A 22453-nucleotide genomic window follows, 5' to 3' on the forward strand; every position below is an offset into this window, starting at 1 on the left:
TACACCCATGCGATCCGCAAATCACAGTGCTTTTTGTGAACCGATTTTCGGGGTGTCGTTAATTTACTAATAAACACCCTCATCGATTCGCATGAATGGGGTCCGATTTGCATGCGGTGTGGAATGCACACAGTGCTCGCTGCAAATTCCACAATGCATCAGTGTGGGCCAGGGTTCACATTAACTTTTAATAGTCACAAACATCTATGTGTATGTAAAAGCAAGTTTTTAAAATGTGTGTTTTTTAAAATTCTTTAGGTTTTTTAAACATACAATAAGAAATCGGGGTAATGTAAAGAAAACCCAATCTTCTTGGCGTACATATAGAAAAATAAGATACACAGTGAATTAATAAACAGTATATCGATAATACTGGGTAATATCTCTTCAAGTCCATCAGGACATAAAAGCCAACAGAATGGGGAGGGAGGCCTCCCCAACAAGCGACCTAGGGTATATGTCACAAAGAGGTTTCGGACATAAACCTCATAAAAATAAAACATTTTATTTTTTTTAAAACCTTTATCTATTTTGGTTTTTGTGTGCTTATGTAAAAGGATTTCTGCTTGTACTTTAAGAAAATAGACAAGTATAGGCAGACTCCACTCACAATGCATCAGTGTGGTCCGGAGCATTTGATATTTATATCCCAAAGATGTTGCTCCCGATAATCATCGTTATATTAAGTGCAAAGGGCAAAAGTAAAAACATTTCCACAGTCCTTCCTGTAATTAATTTTAGACAATTAATGTAGATTTACAAGGCAAGCATTGTTTCCTATGTCCTTTAATTGCATAATGTCCCTTTATGTTCCATGCAGTCGGCAGCTGCCGAGTTATTACTGCCTGTCTGGAGAACAATGAGTCTATTAACTAGACTGCTGCCTTAAAAAGTTGTCAAATTTGTCATTCTGACAAATTGATGAATGTATTAGAAATGTTTTTTTCACCGTGATTGGGTTTTGAGCATTCGAATTCTATCTTATGACATGTCTTTGCAAAAAAGGTTGTTCTACCCCCCAAAATAATACTCTGGTTAAAGCTGAATCCTGGGCACAAAACAATGTAATGGGAACCTGTTCCTCAATAGCCGCAAAGGATATAAATCCACTTTGCATGCACCTGTAACCCCAGACATTGTACAATTAGCTGTGGTTTGCACCCAGGAGGTCCACCCAATGAGACCTGTCACCCTGCACAAGCAGAGAAAGCAGGATTGACTGGTCTATATTACAGGAAGTTCCTGCACAAAGGCACAAGTTTCATGCTGGATTACTGCACTGACCCTAAAGAAACACACAAAGCTCAACTAGATAAAAAAAAAATGTTTGGCCCAGATTAAAGCTTTGAACTTTTTTTTTTTTGGGGGGTTTTGTCCACCCCTGACTGAATCAAAACCTGAGATCTCTATGTAGCTGGCACGGCAATTTTTTGAAGCAATACTTCCTTTTTGGATTTTAAAGAAAACCTCTCATGACACAAAAATGGAGGTTCCTGATGCTCACCTGTCCATCTGAAAATGGCAGTTGTCTAGCTAAGCCTTGTGCTTCAATACTTGGCATTAATGATGCGCTTCTCGCTACCAGACTCTATACTTGCTCCAAGTTGGAAAGCAATGAGAAGCACCGGTGCAGCTTTTATATCCAATCAGAAGCTGCAGGCATTGCTTCCTTGAACATGCAAAAACAAATCCACTGTTTCCTAATGTTGGCCCTTCACTGGCAGGTTTAGTGGCAGTTCTGGAAGCTCTTGAAGAAAAAAGCACTTGATTGGAATGGAATAGTATATTTTTTTTCCACTAATTTTTATTGTCCGTTTATATGAAATGTACTAGTGTTGCGCTGATACAGATATCGGTGTCGATACTAAGCAAATTCTCCAATACTACAACCGATACCTTCAAGTCTGCAGACTGTAAGACCGGGTTCACATATGTGCGGGGCCGATTTCAGAGTGATTTGTTGAAGAGTCCGGTATGATTTCGTTCAGCGGTTTAGGTACGCATTTTTAAAGTGTATGGCACTAGAAATCTGTGCCTGCCATGTTATATACATTCATTATTAGCTACAGTGAGACTGAGTATGGCTGATTGTAAGGGCGTATTATAACAGTACAGAGTATCTCTTAACAGATCGGCAAGACCTGGAGCAGCCGGACAAGGTGGACAAATTACAGGAGCCTCTACTGGAAGCGCTTAAGATCTATGTCCGGAGGAGACGACCCAAAAAACCACACATGTTCCCCAAAATGCTGATGAAGATCACAGACTTGCGAAGCATCAGTGCCAAGGGTAAGCATGTGTGACTGTTTAGGTATTTTTGTACAGAAGTTTTAAAGTGGACCCAAACCCTACTTTTCAGTTTAATTCCTTCTTCTGATGTCCCTCATTAGAATGTAATATTAACACGTCTTAAATGCGGCTCCTTCTGGGTGTCAATATCCTGATAAATCCTGGCTTTTTCCTACTCTTAGCTGCAGCCTGGGGCAGTTTTGATGTGAGGCTGGGCCATCAGTTGGCCGCAGGGCCGCTGATAAGACAGTACAGCCAGCCTTCCTGTACTGGGCATTGGCCCCATTAGTTCAAAAGGGGGGACCAGTCACCTGCTGAGCAGGATGGCCAGTTGTAATGTCTTACAGACATAGATCCTCTTCTGCATCCCCCTGCAGCACTGCCAGCTTCTCCTCTCCCCCCGCTGCAGCTGCATTGGTTCTAGTACATGCACCAATTTGCTGTCCAGGCCCCCCCCCCCCCGTGTGCCCTTTCCCCGGCAGTGTTTCCGGCTCCTCCTCACACAGGGAGATGTTTCAGGATGGAGAGTGGGGAAAGAGGTCATTGAATGTGTCATTTACTGGCCCCTTCTTTTCCTGAATGAACACAGTGATCGGTACCAATCACTCCTGTGTTTACTATGCTTCAGTTTGTGAATGAGCAGGAAGCCTCAGAGTGCTTCCTATTCATTCAGCTGTGCAGCTGAGGCTGTAGAGAAACAAACTGATAAATCTATGTCCTCAGTCACTTTCGTCCTGGGGTGGGGGGCTGTCAGGCTGGCCAACTGTTATTCAGAGAGACTCTGATTTTAATTAAACAAAAACGATTTTAGAGGTGTTGGTATTACATAGTACATACCTCCCAACTTTTTGAGATGGGAATTAGGGACACTATCAGCAAAAGCATGCAGGCATAGGACACACACCCCTTGCCACGCCCCCTTAAATGAGAAGTGTACAAAAAAATCAAGATTGGTTAAACTCGCAAGTGCTTTTTTTTACCACTACTATTCCTTTATATTGGATTTTGATATTTACAAATGTAGCAATTTAGAAATCAAATGAAAGGTTTAGCACTGGAAAACACTTTTTGACAGATAAAAAGTACATTTTATATACATCTATATAGATCAGACCAAAATGAGGGACAAATGAGGAGGTATGAGGGACAGAGGGACATTGCTCCAGGGACAGCTGGGAGCTATGTATAGTATTACTCCATTAGTGAATGAGGTGCTGACTAAGTGGGGGAAAAAAACTAACCGAGTATGGGCAGTGATATGTCTCATCTATAGGCAGCATTTAGCACAATACACTTCAGCATTGCACTTTAGAGAGAGAGAGAGGCGTTTTGGGATCGGGGCAAACAAGGAACTATCAGCAAAGTATGTAGGGAATTTATTTTTTTCACGTGCTTTATAGTCCCAGAAATAGGACCACAAATATTTGTGGTACATGCTAAATATTTAATGCAGATTTGTTTTCCCCCGGCTGTGGAAATATTTCAGTTGTGGGTTTCAGTGGTCCATATTCTAAAATAATTCCCGTGAGAATCATATTCAAGGTTTGACTAAAAAAAGTAATTATTTTTAGATCTACTTTAATTGTCTCTACCCGTATTCAAGTTGATTTAAAATATGTGGCATATACCGTATTTATCGGCGTATAACACACACCTTAAAATCAGGCCAAAATCGTGGGTGCGTGTTATACGCCGATCCCCTGCCGATTGTCAGCTTCTCTGCCGTTTTCGGCTATTTTCGGCCACCAACTAATGGCCGAAAATAGCCGAAAGCCACCGAGAACGGTTGAGAGCTACCCAGCGCCGCCGAGATACACAGGTCATCTGCTCTGTATTTCGGCTGCGCCATTTTTAAAAGGCAAGCCTGCAAAAGACACTGACAAGGCTGCAAATGACTGACAAGGCTGCAATGGAAGGCTGCAAATGACACTGACAAGGCTGCGTTAATGGGCATTTAAATGTAATTTTTTTCCTTAAACTTCCCTCCTAAAAGTTTTTTTCTTTAAATTCCCTCCTAAACTTGGGGTGCGTGTTATATGCCGGTGCGTGTTATACGCCAATAAATACGGTACTTTGTACAAAATGTTACTCCAGTTTTTGCTAGTTCTCACCTTCCAACTTGCAATCACTGGATACCAGGCGCCCTTTTCTACCTATTTTTACAAGTACATGCTGAAATGACCTTAAGACCATACCCAGAGGTAGCAGCCCAAGCCTGCAAAAAGGGGCTCACAGCCACCTTCTTTTTAGGTTGGGCAGAAATCATTGAAAGGGAATTCTTCCAACCTTCATCACCTGCCCATTTACCAATGACTGAGTCAGTCCAGTGCGATCTCCAACCCTAAAGAGCTAAGCAGCATTTTGCCATCTCTTAAAGGGAATTTGACCAGACTAAAAAGTGACTCGCTTAACAAAAAAACTTACATGCGGATACCTTGTGTTTCAAGCAGGCCATACGCGTAAAGGTTTCTCAATAGTTTCCCCCCCATCCACACTTAATAGCATGGATGGACAAATCCCTTACTGCCAGCTATTCTATTTTGACAACCGTCACCAGCGGTTGTCAGAATACCCAAACAGTTACTATGGCTGATTGGCTGCAGTCACTGTTCAGCTGTTCTTTCTCCACTTGGCTCCTTACATTTTTCAGTTGAACTTTTTAGAGCCAGTGATGTTGGTGGTTGGCCTGAAATTCAAGCTACTGATAACCGGCCTTACTTTTTGCATCAGACATGTGGAGTCCCTTCACTTTTTCCCCACTTCTCGTTCTAAGCCCTGCCCCTTTCATTCAGCTATCAGATGTCGGAGAAGCTAAAAATTGTACCTCTAATTAAAGAAACTATGATTATGATTTTTTTTTTCCCAAATTCCAAAAAAAATCTATTAAAAACACAACAGAAAACCCTTTTCTGCTTATTGCTACACACCTCTGCAGGGTTTATCTTTAACTTTGAAATTGCATATGTTACAATATGGTGGTACGATTCTGCCCAATGGTTCAGTGTACCCCAAATCCACATTTCAGTCTTTGAGAAGTGATAGAATGTAAAACGTTTACATTTTCTTCCTTTTGGAGATTTCTTTGTTGGCGAGATAATCAAATTTTGAGATCTTGCGACCATTACAAGATGTCCCATTTTTCCTGCTGGAATTTTTATTTTTATACTCTAAACAATGCAACAGGAGAAGGTGAAGCAGGTAAAGGTGGGCGGTTGCACCCAAAACTGCAGAGGAGCAAAGTTGGCAATTAGATATGAATTAGAAATGGCCATCAGATGTAGGAACATGCAACACTTAGCCCTTGTACGCACGGTCGGAGATTCCGAAGGAATGTGTCCGATCGGAGCGTTTTGTCGGATATTCCGACTGTGCGTGGTCTGCATCGGACTGTTTCCGTCGGACCAACTTTTCCAACTTGCCAGAAATATTTTCCGACAAAATGCTCCAATCGGACATACTCCGATCATGTGTAGAGAATTCCGGTCGGACAAAGTGCACGCATGCTCAGATCAAATTCCTACACCAAAGCTATTGGCTACTAGCGTGAACATAGTCCTGTCGTAACGAAATAATGTCATCACGTCGCATTTTCCGACAACCTTGTCCGACCGTGTGTATACAACAGTTTCGGACAAAATCTGATGGATTTGGTTGTCGGAATCTCCGACCGCGTGTACAAGGGCTTAGAAGAAGACAGAAGAAGAAGACAGGAGCTAACACAGCCTCTGATATCTAAAATATCAACTTTAGGTTGACTGATCCTTTAAGCCAACTGCATTTTATGCTTACTGCAGCATGTGTGGGTTTATTTTTATACAATCCAATCAGGCCCTGATTCCAGAAAGGATTGAATGTATCGGGAAATGTCAAACTCTTACATTTTAACGTGATATTATCTTACTGTCCACCGCAGACGGAGATATTTTTGCACATTTATGTTTAGACTTGTCAAGCCATTGAACAGTCGTATCAAGAGGGTATGAAATGTATTCATTTTCAAGTGATTGCTTAAAATATCTGGTACAACTTTCATGCTCTATGGGGACATTGGGGGGTAGAGATCTTGCAGTTGTATTCAGATTGTGTCCAAGCAAAATGGTAATGTATGTGACCAGCTTTATACAGTCTGTCGAATTCTGGTGCTGGTTGTGAAGTTATTGGCTGATTCGAGTCTTCTTATGTTCACTGTACAGGTGCTGAACGTGTGATCACCCTGAAGATGGAGATCCCAGGATCGATGCCTCCTCTCATCCAGGAGATGCTAGAGAATTCTGAGGGCCTGGACAACTTGGCAGCTGGATCTCCTAAACTGCTGCCTCCTACCCCTGTCCCCCCAGGAAGCTGCAGTCCAAGTTTGTCCCCCAGTTCCACCCACAGCAGTCCCTCTACACACTCGCCCTGACCTTCCAGCAGGCTGTGGGAATAAGGCGATGGAGACTCACCAGCGCACTCACTTCATCCCTCCCTCACTTCCCACCTAGTTCCTCTGGCCTCTTAATGGATGATGCTGTACTCCCTTGGCTTTACCTTTTATTCTGCACTCGACCTCAACAGCGAAGCATCACTGTGCTGTAACTCGGTTTGGACTCATCTCTGCAAGAGTTGGGATAAGCCGGAGCGGAGATAACTGCATATCACTTGGACAAATATCTGCCTCTCCCCTTATCTCCTTACAATTCAACCTGTGCCTCTGGACTTCTCGCACCCACTGGACTGAGAACAGACTCAAGGCAAAGCCTAAGACTGAGCAAACTCTCGCACTGTGCCGTGTGATTGTGGAGGGAGGGTGGAGGCGCCAAAGGACTGCGCTCCAACCAGAGAGCTGTGACCATTGTCAATCAAACCACTTCACCTGGGAGGGGGGGATTGTTCTGGGTCACGTACTCCATGCACTGCCATTGCTTGCACCCCAAAAAGCACTCTGTTCTTAATACAGCTGTTTAAGCAGTGTTTTTTTTATCACATACCAAGGAATAGGAACTTGGGGTAATGTAACTGGAAGGGAAATGACAAAATGTAGGTTCTTACATAAATCCATGCAAATGAATATATATTTTTGTAGGGGGTTCTCCCAGTTTTAACCAACCTTTTTAAAATATTTTAAAGTATTATTGTGTAAAGGTAGGAAATGTTGCTGCTTGCTTAGACTGGTATCTGGAAGAGAGGCATACGGCATTTGTAAAACAATGCATTTTTAAACTGTTTTTTTTTTTAATAAGCCAGGAAACTAGAATCCAAAAACCTAAACTACTAGTAAAACCTGTTTTAAGCTGGCCATGCACTGTAATAAATTTGTTGATTTTTTTTTTTCCCCCATCCATGCTAAACTACGTGGATGGGTGACTCTTCCTTGCTGGCTGTTGTATTCTGACAACCAGCACCCACAGCTGTCAATATATCTAACCAGTGGCTGTATATAATTGGCTGCAGCCTCTGACCGACAATATTCTGCCTCGGCATCTTCATTTTTTTAGATTGAAAGATGTCAGATGGGAGAGCCACATATTCCTCAAATTGCATCCGGTTCATAAGGAACTGTGTATGGCCAGCTTAAGATTGGGATTAGTAGCTCCATGTACCTCCAGCTGCCAACATACACAGTGGTGGATCGCTGGAAGGTAAGAATTGCAGGAGCTTAAGTAGAAGTTTTAAGATATCAGGAGGAAAGGTGTAAAATACCATTTTTAATGAGGCTTTGGGTCCACCTAAATCACCTTTTTATTTCTTGGAGCTCTGGCAGGTCCCAACTCTATCCACTTGCCACTTCCATTAGGTTGTAACCATCCCTTTTGGAGTCTTCATATATTTTTTGCTCTATGAAAGTGATAAATCACTACAGGACCTCTTAGCACTGCCCCCACATTTATTGCTAATCCAAGCTAGGAGGTCTTTTTTTCATTTTCCATTATGTCACATAAAGACAAAATCAAGCAACTACTGGAAAATCCCTAAAAACAGCCAAGCCATGTGGATGAGTTGGGAAAGCTGAGCATTGCTTGGCGACATAAGAAGTTGATGGAGGATTCCGCTACCCAGATCTCAAGCAGAAGCTTTGGATGAAATTGCTCTTTAAGGAGTTTGTAAAGCCCAAACTTTTTTTTTGTTTCTAGTTTTGGACAGAGTATGGAATGGTTATAGACCCATCTATTTTTATTATTATTATTTTTTCTTGGCTGTCCTGTCAGGGAGATTGCGCTTCACTTCTTGTCCATAAGGTCCCATTCACACCTGAGCATTTTGTAGCTTGTAGCCTGAAGCTACAAAACGCTGGAGGGGAAAAAATTTATTATTCTCTATGGAGATGGTTCACATCTTCACTCCAAAACGCCTGAAGCTCCAAAACGCCTGAATCTCAAACAAGTACTGGAACTTTTTTTCAGGCAGGTTTTTCTGCTTTTTACATTGGTGATCTTTTGACCTGTACAAAATCACGGTAAAATCGCACAACTTTCTGCCTGAAAACGCTAAGCTCAGGTGTGAATGGGGGGGCCTAAGACACAAGTGGAAGTAGGGGGAGATCTCTCCAAAAGGAGAGGAAATCAACTTTTTAGACATTTGTTACCAAAACAAGTTTTCCCCGTGGAAGAGTTCCCTACTGGTGGACAATGTAAACATTTTACATTTCCTATCACTTTCTGTAAAATAGTCACCAGGGCCAGTGGTCCATGATTACCAGGACCAACTGTGAGGGTGAATTGCCCCAAAGAAGGCAACAAAAATCGGCCAAGGATTCTAAAGCTGGCCATACATACAGTTGTTCAGCCTGTCATTCAGGAAATGTAACAGATTCCTCCATCAACGTTAAACACAAATCCCTCCTGCTGGTTATGGTATTCTAAAAGCTGATGCCCTTTACAATCATTGAATGAATAATTGATTTTTGTCAAGCTGGTTGTGCAGATAGGCTCACCTACAGCTCAAATTTTAATAGATTTAGCAGAAAAAAAAATTTGACCTGTGTATGGAACTCTTTGCCCTACACACGGTTGGAGATTCCGACTACCAAATCCGTCGGAGTAATTTCGACGGATTAATTCCGGAAGAGGTCCGGAAGTGATGTTGCATACACACGGTCGGACTAAGTTGTCAGAAAATCCGATTGTACATAACGTGATGACGTTATTTCGTTAGACGGGACTACGTTCAGGCTAGTAGCCAATAGCTTTGGTCTAGGAATTTGATCTGAGCATGCGTGGCACTTTGTCCATCGGAGTAGGCTACACATGATCGGAGTATGTCCGATCGGAGCATTTTGTCGGAAAATTTTACCGGCAAGTTGGAAAACTTGGTCCGTCGGATATTCCGACGGAAACAGTCCGATGCAGACCACACACAGTCGGAATATCCGACAAAACGGTCCTATAGGACACATTCCGTCGGAATCTCCGACCGTGTGTACAAAGGCTTTTTACCTTATCTAAACCTAAAAAAAAAAAAGGGCTTTACATACACTTTAAAGTCATTCTGTAAGGAGAGAAGTATGGGGGCTGCCACTGCTGACATGGTTCTGAAAATACTAGTTATTTGGCTACTTTTGCTGATCCAGTGGCTTCAACACTTGCTAAGTCCCAAAATAAAAATGTAGATGTAAAAAGATGTAATAAATTATACAGAGGATCAGAATGACGGCCATTCAGGTAGTATGTTCAGGTGAAGCTGTCGGCAATCTTTATTTATGACCAGTTTGCTTTATTATCATTCACAGATGTATATGTAAAAGATTCTTGATTTTTAGTCACCAATGGCAAAAAACGTAAATAGGGCAGTATAGTCAAATATCAGTTTTGTTATCTGTACAGGTGTACTTTTACATACATATTTGTGATACTTGGCTTTATTAAAATAACTCTTGTTTTAGATCTCCAGGGTTGCTTCACGCTTAGTTGCCAAAAGCTCCAGGTTATACCTTTTAAGCAGGCGGGCCTTTAACCCAAAGTGGGTGGGGGTTAAGGATGTGGGTGTGGCTATGTTGGGAGAGCCATCCTTGTCCGGGAATCCTGGCAGTTGCATTAATTGCAGAGTGCTTTATGATGGAGTGCCTTATGGAAGTGGAAAGTATAGTTGGGTCAGTCCTGCACTGCTGACCACTTAGGACAACCGAACTGCAACGACCTGGCTAGCCCAACAGAATTGGTGCGTTTGCCGACGTATTGGGCTCTCAGCTATATTGTCATGATATACCAGCTGCACCGTATCACTGGTCGCAACCTATTTCTTTTTAACCACTAAACAGCTGCAATCTCCTTCATCCCTTCCCACTTTGTACCCCCCCTCCCCACTGAAACTTGCTGTTTGTACACGTTATACACACCAGCAGAAAAAGAACTTAAAAAAAAAAAAAAGTTTTCATTTTGAGAGGGGGTGGGGTGTTTTCCCTAAGGTAATGAAATTAAGAAAAAAAAAAAAAAAAAGAAAAGAAAAACTTATTAAAAAAAAAAATGAGATGTGAAAGTTTTTTTTTATGTGAACGGAAAAGATTTTTTTTTTTTTTTGTTTTACTTTGAAGATTTTTTTCCTCGAGTTTTCTGTCTAACTTCTGCACAAACGTTTATCTTTATATTAAAACAAACTTGTTTGTTTGACTCTGGTTTCTTATTTTTTTTTCACAGCAACCAATCGGATTTCAGTGCTGGCCATATACGTATAGGTTTTTGTTTTTAGAATGTTCATTCAATTTGCTAATCTTTGGTGGGGTCAAACTGATGGTTTTTTTTCGACCAGAATGATGAAAAATTTTGAAAGAGCTGGATGGAAAAAAGGTTTTTTGAACAAACGATTTTTCAGACTGTATGTGTTTTTACTTCGGGAATTATATTCATTTTAAAATCGAACGTTAAAAGCAAGTGTAATTTTCAAATGAGACTTGTCCATTGGTCCAAATGTACAAAGAAAATATTCTTGTCCGAAAATCTACTAGTCTATGGCCAGCATTACTTTCTTCCCTTCATGCAGCAGCCTCATCCCCCAGAAGTTGTTTATTTGAGTAGCACTGCTTTTCTTACATTAAAGCAAACTCCAAGCAAATTAATGTTTTTGGACTTAGGCTGGGAAAAGGTTAGAACAGCCATCCTCAACCAGGGTTGCTCCAGAGGTTGCTGGGAGTTACTGGAGCTGTGACTTATTGACCTCCCATTGATGGTCCCAGCTGCATGGAACTAATAATCTTTTGGTGTCCGTAAGGGTCACACTCTGACCACTACTGTAAAGGGGGCATTCTTACCACTGACCACCAATTTAAGGAGCATTCTTCCCACCGGCCACCAATGTAAAGGCATTCTTCCCACCGGCCACCAATGTAAAAGCATTCTTCCCACTGGCCACCAATGTAGGGAGCATTCTTGCCAATTTTTCTTTATTAAAAGTCTTGCAATCAATGAGTGTATATGTGTGTGTGTATATATATATATATATATATATATATATATATATATATACACATACACACACATAAGTATATACATATTTACATATAAATGTAAAAAATATGGCAAATCTGCTGTCAAACAAAGACTTTACAGCAAAAGAAAACATCTCAAATAATCATGTCATTGCTGGGGAAGATAAATCTTACTACAACTCACACCAAAAAAACCCGCGAGGTCAAGAAACAAACCCACACTATTATGCATGCAGCCCTTCTTCAAAAAGAAGATACTAACCAACAAAAACTAAGGGAGTGAAAGAAACAGAAAAAGAAAATTGCTCCTCACCCAGAGATGGGCAGTTCACCAAAGGCAGGTCTGATATTCCTCCACGCCCCTTTCCAGATTACCCGCGGCTCCCTGCCCTTCTCAAGACCCTGAGTTTTCCCAACCTTACCCAGAATATCATGCAGCACCACCCAGAGGCGTATCTAGTGAAAATGGCGCCTATGGCAATAACTGAAACTGCGCCCCTGTCAAAACGTTTGAAACCCATCTTTCAGATAACCTTTACAAAAAAAAACAGTCAAACTCTTTCAAGAGGAAGTAAACTCTCCCGCTCTGATGCTTCTTTTCATTTAGTCCATTATAATAATTAATTATTAAACTATAGCCACTGTAATCCAGCCCAAATCGCATATTACTTACTGTTAAAAGAAACTTTAAAAAACTTGTTTCCAGGGGTAAGGCAGCGCCATCTTAAGTATTGTTTTCCGAGTCCACAGTGGAGTGTATTTCTGCCCTTACATTGAGCACTTCCTGTACTTTTAACCAAGCCTCCTTCTCAATCCAACGTTTCAATGGCAACCCTGCTTCCCTGTTCATAGCTGACTTGTTTTGTTTCATAGTATTTACTTGTGCTGATTGTCTAATGTTTGCCTTTGTCAGTCTAATCAGCTTCAGCTGATAAGACTACAGTAATGGCCATGTTTACACTGCATGTGATGTCACATGGTGTGTAGGAGGAATCTCTGAGTGATTATGCAGCCTCCTGGGAGTTCAGTGTTGTGTGCTGTAGGAAGTCCTGATAACAGATAGATAAGCACATAGAGAGTGTGCCGTAAATCAGGGGAGATCTGGGCATGCTCAGTGACATCATTCTAAAGAATAAAAAGGATTACTAAGCAAGTAAGGAGATATCTACAAGCAGTGTTCACTAGGGGTTTTTATGCTGATTTACATGGGACAAAGTTGTGGAGGAGGGTTTACAATCACTTTAATCTTCCAATAAACAAATTGCAAATGCAGTAACACCAGCACCCATAAATGCAGTAACATCAGCACCCAAAAATGCTGCACCAGAGCCTTTGACACTGTACAGAGGTAGACGGGGAGTAGGATCACCAGTGGCCGGGTGCCCTAGGCTGCCTAGTTTGCCTAGTGGTAGCACTGGCCCTGTCTACTTGGCACACATGCAGAATCTCACATGATGACTTAAGACCCCTTTCACACTGAGGCACTTTTCAGGCGCTACATCGCTAAAAATAGCGCCTGCATAGCGCTTGAAAAAAGCCTCAGCTGCAAACTGAGTATGAAAGCCTGAGTGCTTTCACACTGGGGCCTGCCAGCAGTTTCTTTGCAGCGCTGTAGGAGCAGTGAACACACCGCTCCTCCATAACTCCTACCCATTGAAATCAATGGGGCAGCTCTGTCATACTGCCGGCAAAGCGCAGCTGCGTTTTGCGGGCGGATTTAACCCCTTTTCGGCCGCTAGTGGGGGGTTAAAATAGTGCCGCTTTACCGCTGACACCCAGGGCGGCTCAATGTGAAAGGGGTCCAAGTGATCATCATGTGCAATTGTGTGTATGTGCCAGGCCCAAGCAGAAGCAAACAGCCAATCAAATACAGTGCTCAATATGGATTAAATAAATATGCTTAGCCATTGATATCATAAATGAAGTGTAATAAAGTGATTTGTGCAACAGCAGGTACTACTTGCACAAATCACTTTATTACACTTTATGATATCAGTGGCTAAGCATATTTATTTAATCCAAATAGTTTGAGCACTATATTTGATTGCTTGCCTTGCAGTTGGCACTGGTTACTGGTACACTGTACACATGCTGCATGCACATGAAGATTAAGATCGTGGTGACAAGTACTGTACTAGTACCTGTTGCTGCTGCTGCCTGGGGGTGCTTTAGGACCCGCCTCCGCCAGTTACCCTATGGCTACGGGCGGTCACTCTGGCCAGAGCCAACTCATCGGCCATCATGGGGGCGCCTGTTGCTTCCCTCCTTACTTGCTCCAGATTGCCAGCCATGACACTGGGGACTATATTGTGGGGGAGGCGGCCGCGAGAGGACGGGTGGGACTTTTTTTGTGCGGGGGCGGCTTTTTTCATGCACCCCCATGGCGCCCATGGCCATTGTCATGGGTACCATACCCTAGATACGCCTCTGGCACCACCTCAACAGAGAGGACTTTCTTCTGCGGGGTAATCTGGCACCGTGCATTCTATGTGAAGTAACGGACAACTATACTAACTAGGAACCGTGTATCCAAATCAAAACTCCAGCGAGTCGGGGGGAAAAGGGGATGCCTAGAGCCCTCCCCACCCTTTTATACACCTCTGTTAAAGAGACACTGCAGCAAAAAGTGGTCTATAGACTCCACTTTACCAACACACTCCGCTCTAGGACAATCCCGATCATCTACAGGGCAATGCTTCAAGTTCCCTTTCACATAGAGCCTTCCATGGAAAGCGAGCCAGGCTTGATCTCTAATCTTCAAGGGGATTCTTTCTAAATTGATTAAACGCAACCCCTCCCTCATTACAGAGCCTGGGCAATCCCTTAAGGCCAGTGACACACTGAAAGCAGAGCTAAAAATCCTCTTCTCCAGAAGATTCCTGGGGAGGGACTTGATGTCCTCCAATGTCACCTGCCACTGCTGAAGTATTTTCAGGCACGGGGCAACATGAACCGGGAGCTTGCCATGTCGGACTATCAGTCTTTTCACTGGCCCGCCATCTTCCCAACATCGCTGCAAAGGCCTAAAACGAGATTGAAAAATACCCACCCACCCCAGCGGAGTCTCTGCTAGCATGTTACCAAGATTGTACTTTAAAAAGAGCAGAGTAAAGAAAACTATTGGTTTGACCATTCCTAGGCCACCCTCCCGCCTGGACAGGTAAGTTACATTGTGTTTAATCAGGTTCAGCCTATTTCCTCATAACAGTTGAAATAAAACAGTTGTACACCCTTGCATAGAGAGATGCTGGCAAGATGCAGAAGAAGCTGACATATAAAAAGATTGGGGCCAGGAACATTTCGATCAAATCATCCCTCTCCCTCAAGGAAAGCTTCCATTTCTTCCAGCTTGCTACTTTGGCATTGGCACCCACCAACCTGCTTTCCCAATTTCAATGACCATAGTCACCAGGACCAAATTTGATGCCCAACAATTTAATTTCCTGCTGAGCCTCTGGGAAGGCATCTGGAAGTTCAAAACTTTCACCCTCCTCACCCATCCAGAAAACGTCACTCTTTTCATGGTTGACTTCAGAACCAGAAGCATCAGTGTACTGCTCTATCATAGAGACCACCTCCTCCGTCCCAGAGACAATAATAGACACATAATCAGCATAGGCCATGACCTTCAAAGGCAGCACACCAGCAATGCCCAAAGACACCCCGCACAAAGATCCACTCTAGCCTTCTTATGAAGGGGTCGATTGCGAATACATATAGCAGGGGGCTCAGAGGACATCCCTGGTGCACACCAGAGCCAACCTCAAAAAGGCCGTCCAACCATTAACCAGTGGGAAGCTCTCAGCCCCTCTATATAATGATTTCAGACAATCCATAAACCTCCCCTGCAGGCTGTATCTACCAAGTAGTAAATACAGGTACTCATGATTGACTCTATCAAAAGCCTTCGTCTGATCCAATGCCAGCAAGTACTTTCTTCATCCTGGAGCCCTGCATCATTCCAAAGCCTCCCGGACAGCTAAAACCACTGAAAAGTTACTTCTACCTTGGACCGAGCAGTGCTGATGACTGGACAACAAATTGCCTGCTACTGACGACAAGCGACAAAAAAGAATCTTCGCCAAGATCTTTCTGTCAACATTGAGAAGACTGATGGGGCGCCAGTTCTCTGTCATTGAGGGGTCTTTACCTTTTGACAGAAGAATCACAGCAGGTTGCCTCATGGAGGGAGGGAGCTGTTATAAACCTCTGCTAAAAAAGGGAGCCAGAATGGACTTAAAACACTTGTAAAATTCAGCTCTCAACCCTTCTGGCCCAGGGCGATTTTTTTTTGGTAGTCAGCTTCTCTATAGCATGAACTACCTCATCCACTGAAATTGGTTCTGTCAAATCCATCAAAGGCAATGTACTATTTCCCAATCCTCAAGTAGAATCCAGAAAGCTTTCCATCCTGTCCTGACAAAGGTCTTTTCTTCCCAGAAGGTCTGCGTAATATGACCTTAAAGTGGTTGTAAACCCTTACAAACCACTTTGACCTACAGGTAAGCCTAGATTAAGGTTTACCTGTAGGTCCAAGAAATATCTCCTAAACCTACACAGTTTAGGAGATATTTACAAAAAGACAATCACAGCTGTCTACGGCGCATTCACCGTAGACAGCAGCACGCGGGCGCACTATCGCCGTTAGCGGCATGCCGCTGCTTACGGTGATATGCCGTTAGTGGTGGCTCCTATGCTTTACCTTTGCAGGGAGACAAAGAGAAAGTAAACCCCCCTGGATCTTCTCTATACGAGACAAGATGATCAAGCTTCTTCTGCAAATGCTGGTAGGCTATGTACATACCAAGCTGCTTCTTACTTATGGCCTTGAAAAGTCCAATTGCCCTTTGTTTCACAAGTTCCCACCACTCTGACTTACTGCTGCAAAAGTCCAGAATAGAAAGCTGTGCCTGAAACAAATCCTCATAGGATTGTCTTACTTCTACATCTTCTAGGAGAGCCGAATTCAGTTTCCAGGTACTCCTTTCCCTGGGTGAAGTGTCCGAGGCATTCAGAGTCACATACAGCATACACTGGTCAGAGAACCCCACCGCCTTCAACTCAGGAACCGAGAAAGCAGAGTTCTCTTTTAAAAAAATATATATATTCTACTCTGACTATTCCCTCTTTGAAATGTGAATCCCGTGCTGCCAGGGTAGTACTTAATATGCACATCTACCAGGCCTGTCTCACCATATCGCTAAGAAAAACGCTATAGTAACCCAGCCTGTCTATGGAGCCTCTCCTGTCTTCAGGCCTAATTATGATGTTAGTCACCTGCAAAGACAACCTGCTGGGACGTAAAAGGAAGGCCTAACGGAGATGTCCAAGACCATGCATCTCCCCATTTCCACCTCAATTTACCCGCCGGCACATTACCATATCAGTTTTAAAAAGGACCGCAACTACGCTGCAGGGCTCAGCCATAAGAGACCAAAAGGAGGGACCGCATCTCCACTCCATTTTTGCTAGATGGACATCGGCCAAAGTATTGAGCCAGGTCTCTTGCAAAAATAAAATTTTAGCATCAAACTCGCTGAGCAAAAATAAAGCAATATCACAAGCTCTTGCAGATTTAATGCTGGCGACATTAATGGTCGCCACCTTTATCGGAGTGGGAACTGCCAACAGGATGATTGGGGTAGTTGTTTTTAACCTTTACCACACTCTCATCACCATAAATATCTGTCCACAGGACAACTATTAGTCGTGCACTCCACAAATCTGGGCTTTATGGAAGAGTGGCAAGAAGAACACCATTTTTGAGAGAAAGCCATAAGAAGTCCGGTTTGTAGTTTGTGAGAAGCCATGTGGGGGACACAGCCAGGCAAGACTTGAAAATTGCTATTCACAGACGCTTTCCATCGAATCTGACAGAGCTTGAACTATTTTGTAGGGTAAAATGGGCACAAATTTCGCTCTCTAGATATACAAAGCTGGTGGAGACATACCCGAAAAGAATTGCAGCTGTAATTGCAGCGAAAGGTGGTTCCACCAAGTATTGACTGAATACAAATGCACGCCATACTTTTCACATATTTTGTAAAGAATTTTTAAAACTATTTGTCATTTTCCTTCCACTTCACAATTATGTGCTACTTTGTGTTGATCTATCACATAAAATCCCAATAAAATAAATTTATGTTTTTGGTTGTAACATGACAAAATGTGGACAATTTCAAGGGGCATGAATACTTTTTCGAGGCACTGAACCTTGCTTGCTGGCAAAGACTGAGCAATCAAGCAGACTTACACTGGGCTGTGGCCTATGAGCTGTGTGTAGGGTGACCACATTTCCAAACTGCCATTCAGGGACACAACCCCCTCCCTTCCCAAAAAAGTCTGCTTGTAAAATGACGTATCTGTAGCCTGCATAGAACATGCTGTAGTAAAAATTACATTTCTAAAGAAAAGAAAATGAGTCAAATCACATTTAAATATTTAAATTGACTCACAGTTGCAATTGCCGGAACTCAGCTATTGAAAAAAAAGAAAGAAAAACCGGTGTGCAAAGCCCCCCCAACCCCTGGTGCATACATCATATATATTAGGGGGACACTGGTTTTATTTTTTTAATAAAGAAATTGTCAAAGACTGTCTGTTTTTATCACTTTTTGACAATTTTTTTGTGAATGGGTATGTACCCCATACTCAATGACATGGGGAGGGGGACAGGATCTGGGGGCTCCCTTGTTAAAAGGGGCTTCCAGATTCCGATAAGCCCCCTGCCTGCATACCCCCACAACCACCGGCCAGGGTTATGGAGATGGGCTTGTCCCCCCTTTTCCTGACCTTCCAGGCTGCATGCTTGAATAAGGGTCTGGTATAGATTTTGGTGGGGACCCCACAGCGTTTTTTTTTTTTCAAAGCTTTGCCCAATTGGTGCAAAATGCTCTGTGCAGGGTGGCTGTGTCAGTTTCATTCCAGAACACTGTATTGTCCCTGAATGAAGGTGCCTAGCACTCGGGGACAGACCTGCAAAATGTGGGACTGTCCCGGGCCATCTGGGACATGTGGTCCCCCTAGCTGTGTACTCCCCCAAAAACAAAATCGATAAGAACTTGGATGCCCTTTTTAAGGCCTCCTTTTTCGAAAAGAGCAGCTCTGCAGCCTACAATGGGAGTTTTCCAAACTCCTAAGCCTTCATTCACACTTGAACAAAGAGTAAGCATAGTGTATTCCTGGTCCCTTTGAATCAATATTTTAAGGCATTTTAACACAAATAGGAGAAATTCATCAGGTGTAAAAAAAAATACAAAAGGCCGTAATATCCATTTACAGGCCTTACCTTTTGAAGTCTATGGGATCAAAAATCTCTGAATATGCTAAAAAAAAAAGCTCAATAACTTTTTACAGCATAGGGGGACTGGGCGTATATAAAATGATATAGCACTGATTTTCCAACCAGCAGAAAAATTGATAAATTAAATGTAAAGTCTAGGAGACAGTAGGCCCCTTTCACACTGGGTCGGGATCGACGTCGGCAGTAAAATGGAGCTATTTTTAGCGACACTTTACCGTAGTTTCAGTGGTTTTAGGCCGAAAAAGGGTTTTAAACTGCCCACAAATCGCTGCTGCAGCGGTGCTTTGCTGGCTGTATAGCCACGCTGCCACATTGATTTCAATGGGCAGGAACGGTGTATACACCGCTCCTTCACCGCTCCAAAGATGTTGCTTGCAGGAGTTTTTTTAACATCCTGCCAGCGCACCGCTCCAGTGTGAAAGCCCTCGGGCTTTCACACTGGAGACACAGCAGCGGCTGTTTCAGGATGCTTTGCAGGTGCTATTTTTAGTGCTGTAACGCCTGCATAGTGCCCCAGTGTGAAAGGGGTCTAAAGTATATAGTGTAAGCACCTATACACACGGTCGGAGATTTCGACAACCAAATCCGTCGGATTTTGTCAGTCGGATTTTGTCAGTCGGATCTTGTCCGAAACAGTTGCATACACACGGTTGGACTAAGTTGTCGAAAAATCCGATTTCAGAACGTGATGACGTAGATGGGACTACATTCAGGCTAGTAGCCAATAGCTTTGATGTAGGAATTTGATCTGAGCATGCGTGGCACTTGGTCCGATCAAAATTCGCTACATATGATCGGAGTATGACCGACCGGCCCAGTTGTTCGGGAAATATTTCCAACATGTTGGAAAATTGGGTCCGACGGAATCAGTCCGATGCATACCACACACAGTCGGATTATCCGACGACACGGTCCGATAGGACACATTCCGACGGATTCTCCGACCGTGTGTACAAGGGCTAAGAGAGCCCAACTAAAATGACCTCAAATTTTTGAATTTTAAAAAGAGTTGTTGAAATAATGATTGCACAGTCTATCAGTTCTCCAACTGCAATACTCACTAACCACCACAAAGTGTCAGCAAAGTCTTTAGAATTCTCACATTTAGAGATGCACTATATTACCAGAAGTATTGGGACGCCTTCCTTTACAAGCACATGAACTTTAATGGCATCCCAGTTTTAAGCCTCGTACACATGATCCAATTGTTGGAAGGGGGATTGGCTGTTGACAGACTGTTGTCCTAAAATCCAACCATTAGTACGCACCTTCAGACAATTGTTGTCCAACTTTCTGCCCACAAATGTTGGATGGCAGGCTAGTAAATTTTCGGCGAACAACTGACTGTCGTCAGAATTTCCTATAGTCTGTACACAAGTCCATCACACAAAAGTTGAAAGTACAAACATGACATACCATAATTGATGGAACTATGAATTCTGAGCTCTACCAGAAAATCCTAAAGGAGAATGTCCGGCCATCAGTTTGTGACCTCAAGGTCAAGTTCACTTGGGTTATGCAGTAGGACAATGATCCAAAAAAACAACAACAGCAAGTCCACCTCCAAATGGCTCAAACAAAGCAAAATTTTGGTTTTGGATTGGCTCTAATCAAAGCCCGGACTTAAATCCAATTGAGATGCTGTATGATGACCTTACACAGGCCATTCATGCTGGAAAACCCTCCAATGTGGTTGCATTAAAACAATTCTGCAAAGAAGAGGGGCCAAAATTGCTCCACAGCAATGTGAAAGACTCATTGCCAGTTATCACAAACGCTTGAGTGCAGTTGTTGCCACCAAGGGTGGCACAACCAGTTATTAGGTTTAGGGGGAAATTACTTTTTCATAAAAAGCCAGGCAGGTTTGGACAACTTTTTTACATTAATAAATGAAACCATCATTTAAAAACTGCATTTTGTATTTACTCAGGTTATCTTTGTGTAATAATAAAATTTGTTTGATGATCTGAGTCATTTAAGTGTGACAAATATGCAAAAAATCAGAAAGGGGGCAAATACAAAGCATTGTATATAAATTAATAATAATTTAAAAAAAAAGGAAACCGTGGGACTTCTAACATTTGTTGCAGCAATGGTTACATTTACAAAAGCCTGCACAACCTGTATCATCAGCCCCATCTACTGGCCGAAATTCAGTATGGTTTTCTGAAATGCCTCAACAAGAAAACCATATTGCATTTCAGTTAATTACAGCCAGATACAAGAAGCAGGATGCAGAGCACATCTTATTAGTTCTTAGAGCTGAGGAGGACAAAATAGGAACAAATGGCCTAGATTAGCCTTAGATTTTTTTTGTAGTGGGGTCCTATGGGGTAGTCCACCCATTCATACACCTCAGGAGATATTGACTTTAAGCCCCGGTTCACACTGAATGCGGCTTTGAACACAAATTAACAAATACACAAATTAATCTTAGAATCATTTCAGGGATATTTTATTTAGCTTGCATGATTGCTTCTGACATTCAAACAAATGTTTTATAACTAGACACCAAAAAGCAGTATTAAACCCTGAAGAAAACATTTATTATGTTGCAGGATGCATTTGTTTTCTTTGTTTAGAATTTCTTACTTTTATTTTTACCTGGTTATCTGGTCTGTAAGTCTGTTGTTTTTCAAAAGAACACGCTCTCCAGCAGAATGTTTCTACTAAAGAGATGAAAATGTGGACTTTCATGGTACCCTACAAAGGCTCAACATACATAGAGTAAGTATAACAGTAGATTTTTATTCCAAAATATATTAAAACATATATAAAAAACACACAAGGAATAAAAGTGTCTTTAACGTTGAGCTCTATAAAACCAAAGATGGAATGACGTTGGGAAATAACCGCTGTCAGTTTAGTGTATACTATCTGCGTAATGGACACTCAACATGTTTTGCGGGTAGACCACTGCTTCTTCAGGAGCTTTTATATATTTTATTATAGCGCAAACATCACTATAAATTCTATGAATAGAAAAAGGAAAAAAAGAAGAAAAAATTATAACAATCATAAAAATTGCAGATTATACAAACAGATTTGGTGATGACCAATGCATGTGATCTTACCCAGGACAAGGTCATGTGTGCAAGCCCATATGATACAAGTCTGCACCAGCGAATGTGGGGACCCCACATCAGGGGGAATGTGTGTGCGCAGCCTATTGCATAAGGGTGCGCACCCCAAAGCTCAAACTCACATGTGTCTGCATATATATACTGTGTATGTGTATATATATATATATATATAGATAGTGTCAGTAGAGCAGAGATTAGTGTCACTAGTTTATTTTAATTATTTGTTTATTTTTACTCTTTTGCAAATTTTATTTTTTTTATCATTTATTTATTTATTATGTTTTTGTTTTTTTTTACAATATTTTTTACAATAATTTTAATATTTTTTACATTTTTGAACACCCTGTGCGCACGCTTATGTCAAGGGGACAAACAGTTCAC

General features: G+C 42.2%; 1 protein-coding gene across 6 annotated transcripts in view; it reads left to right on the forward strand.

Annotated features, from left to right (window-relative positions):
- RARA (retinoic acid receptor alpha) overlaps positions 1 to 10871 on the forward strand; it is a 254848-nt gene extending 243977 nt beyond the window's left edge. For all 6 annotated transcript variants that reach the window (XM_077459837.1, XM_077459842.1, XM_077459839.1 and 3 more), the window contains 2 exons: positions 2131 to 2289; positions 6483 to 10871. In XM_077459837.1, coding sequence (XP_077315963.1) covers positions 2131 to 2289; positions 6483 to 6691 — 368 coding nt within the window. In that variant the 3' untranslated portion in view covers positions 6692 to 10871. The remainder of the gene's footprint in view (positions 1 to 2130; positions 2290 to 6482) is intronic.
- Positions 10872 to 22453: the final 11582 nt, after the last annotated feature.

The sequence above is a fragment of the Lithobates pipiens genome, unplaced genomic scaffold (assembly GCF_037356315.1).
Source record: "Lithobates pipiens isolate NorthernLeopardFrog02 unplaced genomic scaffold, aLitPip1_a1.2 Scaffold_28, whole genome shotgun sequence".
In the NCBI taxonomy this organism is placed as follows: Eukaryota; Metazoa; Chordata; class Amphibia; order Anura; family Ranidae; genus Lithobates; species Lithobates pipiens.